The 13,143-nt window shown below is 36.2% G+C and overlaps 2 protein-coding genes and 1 pseudogene across 2 annotated transcripts; all 3 read right to left on the reverse strand.

The window, feature by feature from the left end:
- Positions 1-2,802, reverse strand: LOC133701010 (ADP,ATP carrier protein 1, mitochondrial-like). The gene is made up of 4 exons (XM_062124760.1): positions 2,630-2,802; positions 1,072-1,583; positions 617-988; positions 1-523 (listed from the first exon to the last, which is right to left on the reverse strand). Exons 2-4 carry the CDS (start codon positions 1,558-1,560, stop codon positions 227-229), a joined length of 1,158 nt encoding a protein of 385 aa, XP_061980744.1. The 5' UTR covers positions 1,561-1,583; positions 2,630-2,802; the 3' UTR covers positions 1-226.
- A 2,764-nt stretch (positions 2,803-5,566) lies between these two features.
- Positions 5,567-7,838, reverse strand: LOC133700766 (uncharacterized). Its single transcript, XM_062124422.1, has 2 exons — positions 7,691-7,838; positions 5,567-7,465 (listed from the first exon to the last, which is right to left on the reverse strand). The coding sequence occupies exon 2, from the start codon at positions 7,113-7,115 to the stop codon at positions 5,763-5,765; it is 1,353 nt and encodes a 450-aa protein (XP_061980406.1). The 5' UTR covers positions 7,116-7,465; positions 7,691-7,838; the 3' UTR covers positions 5,567-5,762.
- A 434-nt stretch (positions 7,839-8,272) lies between these two features.
- LOC133702018 (copper-transporting ATPase HMA4-like) lies at positions 8,273-11,516 on the reverse strand (annotated as a pseudogene).
- Between the last annotated feature and the right edge of the window lie 1,627 nt (positions 11,517-13,143).

Consider the following 13,143-nt stretch of genomic DNA (forward strand, 5'->3'; position numbering starts at 1 on the left):
TGATAAAACGAGAAGGATAATTTATAGTTTTGATGTCTTCAAAATCAATGTAGTGCAATCGCAACAATTCCTAAAAGACAGGACTACAGAAATGGAAATCCTGAAACTGAAAAAAGTTAATCCAAATGAGTCTAAAGAATTATCCAGAATAAATTCTGGAATGGAACTCCAAGAATTTCGTCACCATCTATGATGATTGTATGGGGTGAAGAAGAATGAGACTTAATTAGGCCCCACCGGAACCGTACTTCTTTCCCAAGACAATCACCTGAAGCTTGTCATATCCGGCAAGCACACCAGCACCAGCAACAGCACGGAGGATGTTTGCACCAGCACCCTTGAAGAGGGATTTAGCACCCTCGTTCTTAAGGATCTGGGAGAATGCATCGAGGGAGCTCTTGTACTTGACAGCTTCACCAGATGTCATCATCATTCTTCTGCGGACAGTGTCAATTGGATAGGATGCAAGACTAGCACCATTGGTGATGACCCAGCCAAGAGCAAAGCTAGCAAAGAAACTATCCTGTAATCATAGGATGAGCGAAACAACATGAGAATTTTCACCTCAACAAATGAAATTGCAACTGTTAAATAATTTATGTTAGAATCTACCAACCTGCAGCTTTCCAGTCAGGACGACTGGCTTCAAAGAATCATACAATCCAAAATACAGACCTCGGTAAACAATAATACCAACACATGAAATGTTAAATCCACGATAAATCCCAGCAATGCCATCTGATTTTAGTGTCTTCCTGTAGACATCAACCAAACCATTGAATTGCCTCTCCCCTCCCTTTTTTCCAGCCTTGGCATCATTTGCAAGACGTGTTCGGGCATAATCCAAAGAATAAACAAAGAGTAGTGACGAGGCACCAGCAGCACCACCAGATGCCAAGTTTCCAGCGAACCACTTCCAATAGCCATCACGGTCCTTCTTGAAGTTGAAAAGCCTCTTAAAGTAATCTTTGAATGCAAAATTCAGGGCCTGGAGGAGAGTTCATAGAATAACTAGATAAGCACAAAAATAAAACCCAAATAGGTCAGTAAAGTATCCAGGATGAAAGAAACCTGAGTGGGGAAGTAACGGATGACATTAGCAGTGTTCCCTCTCCACAAAGACATCGTCCCCTCATCTTTTATTGTTCGGCTGAAACATTCTCCAATTCCCTTGTATGGTTCAGAGAGTCGACCAGCCTTGATCATCTCATCCTGGTTTTGGATCAAGAGCTTCACACGCTCAATGGGAGCTGCAGCAGTTTTTGACACGGCAGCAGAAACACCGCCCATAAGAAAATCAACAGCAAAGCCAGCCAAGCCTTTCTCAGACGGGGCTTGGACAAATACCGGTGCAGTAGATGATGCAACCAATGACATGTCAGGGCTAGACTGGCATGGCCTTGTCATGGCATACTGGAATCCCGCATTGGAATAGTTTCCATATGCAAACTGCCTTCGGTGTAAAGCAGGTCTCTGAAAACCTTGGGGAAAGCTAGAACTGAGATGGACCTGGCTGGCCATCTTTTGCATGACCGACGGTTGCTGGCGCCTATCAGCCATTTCCTCACACAAATAATTAACCCCTGTTCCAAATTGAATTAGTAACGCGACTAATTAACCACAGTTGTTCTTCGAAACAGTTTCAAAGTAAGTAAAGTGACTCTCCACAATAGCTTCGAATGCATGTATCACTCTAACGCAGGATTGAAGACATGCCACTTGCACAGCAGTCAAATCATGTTTTAAGATCAAAATCAAATAAAAAACAACATCAACAATAGTATCATATCCTAATCAATCAAATTGTTCATTCCAAATCAAGTAACACAAACTTTCATCACTTATTCCAAAATCCCGAAAATACCAAATCTTTCTAATCCACACTAATAACAAACATATTCAAAAGAGTAATGCTAATTAAATGATTGAAAATATTGTAGCGGTTGTTTTTTAAAATATTTTTTATTTTAAAATATATTAAAATAATATTTTTTTTATTTTTTAAAAATTATTTTTAACATTAGTATATTAAAATGATATGAAAATATCAAAAACATATTAATTTAAAAAATAAAAAATTTAAATTTTTTCAAAAATATTTTTCGACTGAAATACCAAACAGCATAAATTAAACAAATCACTGGGTTCGGGACAAATATTTCAGAACAAATAGCAATATTCTGATCAAAATGAAACAAAACAATAATCACAGGCCAAAAAAACAACCCATTTCATATATCATAACAACAACTCATCTAACCATATATTTCAAAGGAAAAAACAAAACTTTAAGATCCAATGAAGAAAAGAAAGATATTGATATCAAAAGTAACCTGTTAGTTTACAATCCTTGAAAAAAAAAACTAAGTAACAGATCTAACAAAGAAGCCAAGAACCCACCGAAAGAGGGAGGGAGAGAGATCTAAGAAAGAAGTGAAGTGGGTTTTATATAAACATGATGGTGTCAATGCAAGACAGGCAAGACACAGACAAGTCCGAAATACAAGGAACCAAAGACAAGGAACTAAACTGTAAAAAACATGACAGTTACATATGAACCGATTCATGTGGCGTGTGAAATGAAAGGAAAGGGAGTAACTTTAGAGGAAGAAAGAGAGAAAGTGAATACCTTCTTGTTGGTGTGAAGAGAGAAAGGAGTCTTCTTCAGGGTCTTATGGAACGGCAAAGTGGGAGACGAGAGGCAGTATGAAAAATTATATATGGATGGAGGGAGAGAAGAAATGGTGAACGAGGGGGTGCATGCAATCATAGTAATCACACCCGCTCGGGTCTCACTCAGGATCTTGCAGGGTCAGCCCAAAATAATTTTATTACGTCCAATAAAAATGTAATCTTTGTCTCAAAACATTTCTTTGAAAACAAATAAATATAAAAAGAATTACTTCAATATTAAGAAAATGTTCTTTGTGATAGATAAGGAAAAAACGAATAAACAAATGAAAAACATGATTTTTTTTAAAATGTATATGAATAAAAATATGACAATAATTTATATAAATTATGAATGATAATCGGTTTTTTTTTATGTGTGAATTATCAGGGGCAGAGATAAAGGGAGCTAGCAGAAGCCTCAACTCATGTAAGAAAAAAAAAATCCCAGCCTTCCCCTTAAATAATTTATAGTTTTAGCTCTAAAACTAGTTAAATTTAAATTTTAGCCTCCCTAAATAAATTTCCCCACCCTTCTGGATCATGGATGTTTACTATGCTTTTATGGATGTTTAATATGCTTTAATTAGTGGTTGAAAAAAAAAAAGAGTCCTGACTTGTTCATAGGCAAAGGGTATTGAATATTTAGAGCGTGTTTAGCAGTGTGGTTGCGGGTGTTTTTTAAATAACTTTTCGTGCCAAAATACATGCCAACGATGTTTTTTTATTTTTTAAAAATCATTTTTGACATCAGCACATCAAAATGATCCAAAACGTACAAACCATATTAAATTTTAATAAAAAAAAAAATTTCAAATTTTTTGGGAACGCAACCGCGTTCCCAAACGATGCCTTAGTAGGTGAAGGGAGAAGCATCTGGGAAGGTCTCATGTTGATACATGAAGAAAAGATGGTATTGACTATGATTTATTTATTTAGGCTTTAGGAAATTTATTGAGTTGACCAAGGTAGAGTTTAAATATAGTTTAAATTTCTAATCAAAGAAGATTGATAACATGTCTTGATTCCATCGTACCCTAACATGAGAAGCATCACCAACCTTGTATCGGTTCAGAATAAGGGTAACAGATATTTCTTTTATCTCCCCTCATTTTCGGAAGAAAAAATGTCCCAATGAGTTTTGCATAGACTGCGTGTTCTGATCAAGGTTGTCAATTTCGTTTCGTTCCGTCCGGAATGGCCGAAACATTTCATACCAATTCAAAAAACGGAACAAAACGGAACAAATTTCATCTCATTTTAAATCTCGGTCCGTTCCGGATTTTTCGGCTAAATTCCGCCCGAAACGTTCCGGTTCCATTCCACATGTTCCGTTCCGCTCTTGAAAAGCCATTGAATCAAATTGAACCTTATTCAATTTAATTAATTAAACCACCCAATTATAAAAAGCTCTTTTTTATTACTATTTTCTATAACAATGATATTAATAATAACATTGAAAATTATTATTACTATTTTCATTAACAATGATATTAATTTTTTAAAATTAGATTTATCACAAATATATATGGTTTATATTCATGTTTATACTTTGTAGGAATTTGAGCAAAACAAGGGATGCTTTAGATTTCATTAGCCTTAATAACATTGACCTAACTTTATATTTAAAATATTTGTGTTAAAACATTTTACTTTCATAATATTTTGATATTTTGTTTAAGTTGAATTACTTTAAGTTAAAGATCTATTTAATCTTGACTATTTAGAAATATTTTAAATTTTGAAATTATATTTGTTTGGCATTGTGTTTGTATTGCATAATTTATAATTAATTTATCTTGAATTTGAATTATGTTTGTTGAATATATATATATATATATATATATATATATATATATATATATGAACAGTACAACCCCGAAACGGCACGCCGAAACACTCCGAAACTGAAACATTCCGTTCCAATTGAAAAAACAAAACACCTACCAAAACGGAATTGACAACCTTGGTTCTGCCTGCAATCAACTATTCAACAAGGATGAATATTAGGGAGAGCTTTCTGAGAAGGCTTTGGGGGCCATGAAAATAATATGACAAGTTGCTATTAAATATAGGAAGAGGTAACATCTTCGCATACAATCCGCTGAATTTAGTAGACAGAAGAATTCTTATGAAAGCGTGGCTTGCTTTGAGCCACACGAAACACAAGAGGAACATTTTTGCCCAGAAAATTTGGACCTGTTCAAACTCCTTGCAGTCCGCATCCCTTGGCAACTTCCTTTTCGTGTACTTAAAAAAAAGCATGTCAAAGGGACAATGAGCCCTTGAACTATATAAAACATGGGGGTAAACCCTCTCCTGATCCCTGGCCATTACTCTGGATTGAGATTCTCTCATGATGATCATTATGTTCATTAAATCTAAACCGTTGAATTCAAATGGACGTGGACTTCCAAATGGAAATCTAAAGCATGACAAAACACATAAGACAACAACATAATATCAAGAAAAAAATCAAGTCGAGGAATCATGACTTATTCTAGCGCCAGGGGGCAGCAACAATAACAAAGCACAATAGGAGCAACATTGTGAATGCGGCCATTAGTATGTCTATAGAGTGTTAGAACATTCAACTCAAAAACATTTAGAGGGGAAGCCTGGATACTAACTCACACAAACAATGATTTGAAATGGCCAGTGCGAAACCTGTGAAACATGGGACAAGAAAAGAAGAAAATGGATGTTCCATAGCCTGTAAATGGAAATGCTTGAAGCATATTTATTTGGTAGACACAAAAGAAATATTCAACAAAGTTTTAAGGCAAGAAAATATCACCTACGAGTATGAAATGGTGGAGGGGGCTGGCGCCGTTCACATTCGTGGAGAAGACTTATAGCTTCTGTCGTGTAAAGGAAATGCACTGAAGAGAAGACGAGCAATAAAGAGCTGTTGCACAAAGGCTTTGCACTTTACAGCAAAAGACAAGAAATTCTCTAACACTCCTAAGGTTAATTTAAAACAATATATGTGGTACATGATGTTAGTTAATTTCATTTACATGATGCTATAAATATTGTGGGATAGCCGTACAAGATACCAGGAGTGAACTGTCAATCCCTCTGTAAAGAAGCTAATGATGTCTGCCCAGATCAATTTGATCGCTTCCTTGCACTCTGTCCATACCAAGGGAAGTAGGGTCATATGCTGGTTCTGAACTCCTCAAATCCATTTCCAGTTGCTTCTGCCTCAGTTGAAATGCACTCTGCCTATTCTCCAGCCTCAACCTCTCATTCTCCAGTCTCAACCTCTCGAACTCCTTATCTTTCTTGCTGCAGTATCTCAACCACTTGAACTGTTGTTTCTCAAGCTCAAAAGCTTGAGCCTTGATGTTGACCCTTTGCTCTAGGAGTTGCAACCTCTGCTTCTTAATCCACTCCTTTCTCTCCCATGGCGATACATTAGTGTCTTGAAAAATTGCTGTCATTTCAACACCAAAGCTATTTTGCCTACCTGATTGAGAACAAAGGTGGGAATGCTCTTCATTCACTATCCTTTCACACAACTGGCCCATCTCATCAGCATTATTATCAGCTTCATTATTCGATTCATCATCATCACTGTCATCATTTCCCTCAACTTCATCCCACCCTGACCCATTCATATCTTTTGAGCACCTCTCAAGAGGTAATGAACAACCTTGTAGATCAAAATCCTGGCAATTGGGTATTCTTTGCCCGTTATGGTAAGCACAAATTTCCTTATAAAACAAATGTTTCGAGCTCAATATCTTTCTGACATCATCCTTCGCCTTAGCTGAAAGATGAGGCATTGAGTCCATAAGAGCGGTGTTCTCCACAACTCTACAACTAGTCCCCCTCCCAAGAATCTCATTCAACCTCTTGTACCTCTTATTCAGATCATTGAACTTATCCTCGCACTGTTGTGGCGAAACATGACACCCCTTGCCAATCATTAGCTTTGACACTGTTTTCCACTTACCTTTCTTCTGCACAAGCCCGGATTTTCTCTTAAGCCCCCCCGTACCATCAAATGTATCGTCATCGCCCACACAAGCAACCACTGAAATAAGAAGCCTAACAATATTATCTGTCCATTTCATTCGCTGCCATGGAGGCCCTTGTTTGCCCTTAGCGCCAGTAGAGTTCTCACCATTCCCATCTTCCATAAAACTCTGGTCGTCATCTTCACTCCCATCGCCACTATGTGCACCGTTAAACGGACTAGCAGCTCTTCCTTTACCAAAATTCACCAAATATCCTTTTGATGTTGAACCTTTCATTTCCATTAGCCCACTTGGTTGGTGATCATTATCAAAACAACCCATTACATTCATCTGATGTTGGTGCGCTAGTGAGGGATGACCTAACTGAGATTGTTGGTGTCTATGAATCGGTGACTCGAGGTCAAACAAACCACCACTTGAATCAGACAAAAAACGACCCCTCAAACCCGAATTATCCATGTCAACACACTTATTCCTGAATTCCAAAATCCTGATGTTCTCTTCAATGGCTCAGCAAATTCAGTAACAGAAAATGAACCACAATCTCAAATTCCATATATTTCAATGCTTAAGAAATCATTCATTCCACTAATAACCACTTGGATCATCTAAACCAAGTTTCCATTATCAAAAACTTAACAGCCAAAGAAAACAAAACCCCGAAAAATCCCATTTTCTTCCATTTTCTCACCAGCCAAAAAAAGAAGGTTCACCACCAACCTAATCCACATTAGATTAATCACCAATCATCCAAAATCACCCTACAGGCTTAATCTCCAATATTTATCAAAAACCCATAATTTCTAAATCTGCAAATATACAAAAAAAAGAGAGAGAAACGGTTTAATCAAAATCAACTAAACAACCCAACAAGATCCAATCTTTTTTATTCCAATAAATAAAGGTTGAAACTTTCATTAATAAATTGATAAAAAGTGGATCGTTTTTTGATGAACTAAAACAAAAAACACAGTACAAATGAAACTGTACCATATAACATGTTAAAAAAGAGGTTGTTCTTTTCACAAGCTAACCTTTTTAGTGATCCACATGGAGCTTGTCTCTGTGGGGGAGAGAGAGAGAGAGCTTTGAATATCAAGGTTTTAGGTAGAGAAAGAGGGTTTTGAGAAAAAATATGATTAGATATGCCACGTGTTGAGATGTTTCGGTGAAAAGGGTGTTTGCCACAGGCAAGGGATGATATTAATTTCCTGATAATCAAACGTTTTGTATAAGGGTAAATTTTAATTTGCCCCCTGAATTTAAATTCTTCTTAAATTAGCTCTAAAACTTGTTTTTGTCTCAATCACCCCTTTCGTGCCAGTTTGGCAACGCGGTGCACTGCATTACGCTAGCAAAAACATCAAAAATGATTCTCTTGTTGTGGTGCATTGCGTTGCCAAACGGTGCAATTAGTTTAGAACTACAAAGAGAAAAGATTTGTGTCAATCTTGAAACGCAAAAATAAGATGCAAAAAGGTATTCACTTTGTTTTATATGAAGTAAATTACAGTGTATCAGCTGAAGAAAGAAGTAAATAACGACAGATGTCAGGAGTCCAGCTCTAAGCTAGCCTGTCAACATTTTTTATACATTTGAAGCTCCTAGGTGGCCTTCTAGCTAGTGCTTTTACAGTGCTCTATATGAAGAGGCTTCACATGAGACTGCTACAAAAGAGAGGAACAAACCGCACTAAGAGATGAAGCAGCCATGCAAGCACCAGCAAGCCAAGGAGGTAACCGAATTCCAGTGAAAGGGTACAGAATGCCAGCAGCTATATATAGGCAAGCTAATCCTGTTGTAGCCAAGTGCCCGGAAATAGTTAATCCTAATTCGGGAGATGGTCTTTCGGGATAGGTCAATGGCTGAAACTACATCTTCCAAGTTGCTTCTGATGAGAGCTATATCAGCTGCTTCTATAGCCACATCTGTCCCAGCACCAATTTCCATCCCAACATCAGCTGCAAGCAGGGCTGGCGAGTCATTTATTCCGTCTCCGACCATTGCAACGTTCATCCCTTTCATCTGCTTACAGTTTCAATCAGAAAATTCAAGTCAGAATTTAATTTCTCCATGCAAAATTTGCATTGGGGTGACAGGATAGTTGATGTGAAATTTGTGATGTTATGAGAACTCTACTTAGGTAAACTTGTAATCAACAAAAGCTCTTTCGAGTTCTCCTCAGATTAGTTTGTGCCTCATTCCCTTTTCCAGGCCAAACTATCATCTTACTACTAAATGGATACTGAAGATAGAATGACTCGGAGCTTCAAAATTCATTGGCATCAGATTGTCTACAGTGAGTGTTTGTTTCAAAATAAAGTTACCTGTAACTCTTTGATCTTTGCAGCTTTTCCGAGGGGATCTATTTCGGCATACACATCCTCAATTCCAACCTCCTTTGCAATGGCTGTGGCTGCAGCCCAGTTGTCACCTTTGGTCATGATGCTTGAGATGCCCAGTGAGCGGAGAAAAGACGCAGCAAGCTGAGCTTCTGGTCTCATCACATCAGTCACAGAGAAAGCTCCAGCAACCTTTCCATCAATGGCGACTAGTATAGATGTTCTAGCAAATTGCTAATTTTCAAAGATATAGCTCTCAACTTCATAACCAACAGATACATTGAAAGCATTCATGAGCCTCTTGTTCCCAACCAAAACCCTTCTGTCACCACTTTTCCACTCACCCCAGTTCCAGGATGCACCTCAAAGTCCCTGACCTCTGTGACCTGTTCTCTTGATGAACCATGCTTCTGCCACAGCCACTTGGCATGCTCCACCACAGCCTTTGCTAATGGATGTTCACTATTTGCCTGTGTAATCAAGGTATAGAAGTCAACTTCCTCTTTCATCATGTTACAAAATAATTCGAGATTTGAGAGTCAATTTACTTGTAAAATTTTCATAACTTTTGCCAAATCCCTGTGTACTGGCATCAAAACCTCTTTCAAGTTGCGTCAAAGTCCGTAACTTCTCCTATAAAAAATGGCATGGAGAACATAGGCACTCACCTCTACAGAAATGACTGCATCACAGAATTCCTCTAATGAAATACTTGAAAACAGCACGTCACTGACTACAGCAGGTTTCCCAACTGTCAGTGTCCTATCAAACACAACTGCTGTCATCTGCAGACAAAATTAAATTTCTGGTTGTCAAAAGAGACATTAAGATTTAATAATGGATTCTTTTCAACCGGGAAACTTCAGACATTAATTGAGTCCTATTTTTTTTATTAGGTTTCATTTTTTGTTTTTCTTGTTTTGTTGGATAGAAACTGGCTACTTCTTTTCCCAGAAATGATGGTCATACCTTGTGTGCCTTTTCAAGTGCATTTCCACCCTTGATGAGCACACCTTGGGAAGCACCTTTTCCTGTCGCCACCATTATTGCTGTAGGAGTTGCTAGGCCTAAAGCACATGGGCAAGCAACCACCAGCACTGAAATACCAAACTGCAATGCAAATTCAAATCATCCATGGCTTCCGGTATCCTATGTTTCGGAAAAAATCCAGAAATTTCAAGGACAAACCATCCCAACCATTTTATAAATGCAGCAACAACAACCTGATTGTGGATGGAAAGAAAACAATGGTATCCTGTAAGTAATCATTAATTGCTGGAAATGAAAGAAAAGTGTAGAGTAAATATTCAAAGGACACAAGTACACTCACTATAAGAACGAAAAATTTTGAGATCTGGTCAGCAAGTTTCTGAGCAGGTGCTCTGGCAAACTGAGCTGTTTCTACAATTCGAACAATTTGGGAAAGTGTAGTGTCTGATCTAACATGAGTTGCCTTGGCTAGTAAACATCCATTCTCATTCACAGTCCCACCGATAACCTGTTGAAGACATTAGAAAGAGAGGCAAAATTTTAATGTTCTTAGTTTGTGATAATTTTATTTCTGAAACTGGCAGTGCAAATGAGTAATACCTTGTCACCAGCTTCTTTAGCAACAGGCCTTGCCTTTCCCGTGATCATACTTTCATTCAGATAACTTTGACCACTAACAACAATCCCATCAACAGGAGCTTTTGCCCCTGGAAAAATCTTGATTATATCATGCCTTTGTATCAGTTTAGTACTGATTTCCATCTCTGAAGTAACATTTCCAGCAGTGTCTAGTATTAGCAGGTAAGCTGTGTCAGGAGGAAGGTTTATCAGCTTTGCGATAGCATCTGATGTTTTTCCTTTAGCCACAACCTCCAGATATTTCCCTAGCAGAATAAAGGATATATATCAACATGGCACTAGTTTCAAAGAAATCTTGCCCTTCAAATCTGTCAGAAGTCAATGCTTTTATCACTGTATATATAGAGTAGAAATAAGCAGCATTAGTGCCTAGTGCAACTAGAACATCCATATTAGCATATCTCCTTCTCAGTGCTTGAAATGCTCCCACATAAAACCTGTCAAAGTAATCAAAAGAAGAAAACATAACCCTATCAGTTCCAATAATAGTAAATTTTGGAAAGGAAAAACAGAACTAATGTATTTACCTTTGGCCAAAAATAAGCTGCACTGGTGTGCAAATGATCCATCTCAGAAGCCTACCAATGGTGAGCATCTTGTAGCCTAACCAGTTCCCATAAGAAGGAAGCATGGGAAGCACCATCGAGAATATACATAGTGGAAGTGAAAACAGGCAGCTAGGGCAGAACTGATTTCTGAAAGTTCGAATTTCTTGCTGCCACCCCACTTCTCTTCCACTTGGAGTGACATGCAAGCTGGCGTTGTACACTTAAGTCCCTTTTCCAGCATTCTGGATGCTGTGTATGAGAGATCTTGGGCCAGTGAGATCAGGTTCATATGTTACCGTAATTCAGTTTTCTCTCAAGTGCATTTCAACATGATTTATCATCTCTTTCGATAGATGTAATGAACAAATAATGACAATCAAAATATTAAAAAAAAAGTTAAAAACAAAATATTAAATTACAAAAACTAAATAAATATCGCAAAAACTAAATAAATATTTCTCAAAATTATATAATTATTTCAAAACACAACATAAATTGCAGAAACTGAACACAAATATTAAATTGCAAAAACTAATAAGAAGATGAAATACCATATTTATAAAAACAAAACCAATATCACTTCAAAATAAATTTGAAATTAAGTCTTATTTTTATAAAATCAGCTTTGATATCATCTTAAATTAATTTAGATTAACATAAAAGAAATACAAATATAAAAGAGAAGAGGTTAGAATTTTAATTAATTTATTTATTTTAAAGTGGTTGAATTAATTTAAATATTAAGAGATTATATATAGGTTAAATTAAAAATATTAGTTTATCTTTAAAAAAAATAAAAATATATATATTATTTAGTAGTATGGTACATCCGAGATGTGCATAATCATGGCTATCCTCAAAATGATTATAAAAAAATATTTGGAATCGCAGGCCAACTCATGTTTCTAAAAAAGTCAAAAAAATTTTGTATATTTTGAATTTTTTTAATGTGTTAATCTCAAAAATAATTTTTAATAAATAAAAAAACATTATTTTAATATATTTTAAAATAAAAAAACACTTTAAAATACAACCACAACCACAATCCAAAACTTATCCAAAGTTTTGGCCTTGACATAGGTGCGTTGAGGTCCTTCCGGATAAAAAAAAGTTATGTGCCCACCTACTGCAATGAACAAAAAAACAATTGCAGCAATGCATCTTAACAATTTGTCTTGGCTCCCTTCTACTGTAATTTCGGTGTTAATTCTCTTTTTTTTTCTCATCAAAAAAATTTGTTTTTTAAATAATTTTTTATATTGAATTGCATGGAAATAATATTTTTTTTATATTTTTAAAATTAATATATCAAAATGGTTCAAAACATACAAATTATATTAAATTTTAACAAAAAAAATTAATTTTTTTTAAAAAAGGGTACCAAACAGTTTCTCACATAAGAGGGGAGGATACAGTTGTGTGGGGGCAGAAAAAGAAAGAAAAGATGAATTTCCAATGAATTTCCCACTTTCTATTTGATAATTTTTCCAATGAATACACTAAATTAGACAGTAGAATCGATATCTCCATCATCCGTTCTGTTTATTGCAACTTGCAACTGGGAAGACTGGAAATGGACATGGAGGAAGGACCACTCTAGCTCTTCCAATCTTTACATTGTCATCGTTCATACACCGTCTTTGGATATCGGAACTAGAATAACGTTTGGTTATTATCTCGGGACGAAAAAATATTCATATCTAAGAACATTAACTAAATACAAGCTAGACATGTCAAATTGCAGGTTTATTTTCCAACAGGAGACTCCATCTTCCCCTTGTTCATGTGAATGTTAACTTGCAGAAGAATCAGGAAAGCAATAAATTATAATGAAAACACTAAATTATTGTGTATATATATCTACGAAGGGCATGGATTATGTATATGTTTATAATCACAGCAATAAGAGAAGAAACATGAGCTCAATTACTACCTCTGAAGCAGATTTAATTCCCAGAGAGTTGTGTA

This window comes from Populus nigra, chromosome 8, assembly GCF_951802175.1.
Source record: "Populus nigra chromosome 8, ddPopNigr1.1, whole genome shotgun sequence".
Lineage (NCBI taxonomy): Eukaryota > Viridiplantae > Streptophyta > Magnoliopsida > Malpighiales > Salicaceae > Populus > Populus nigra.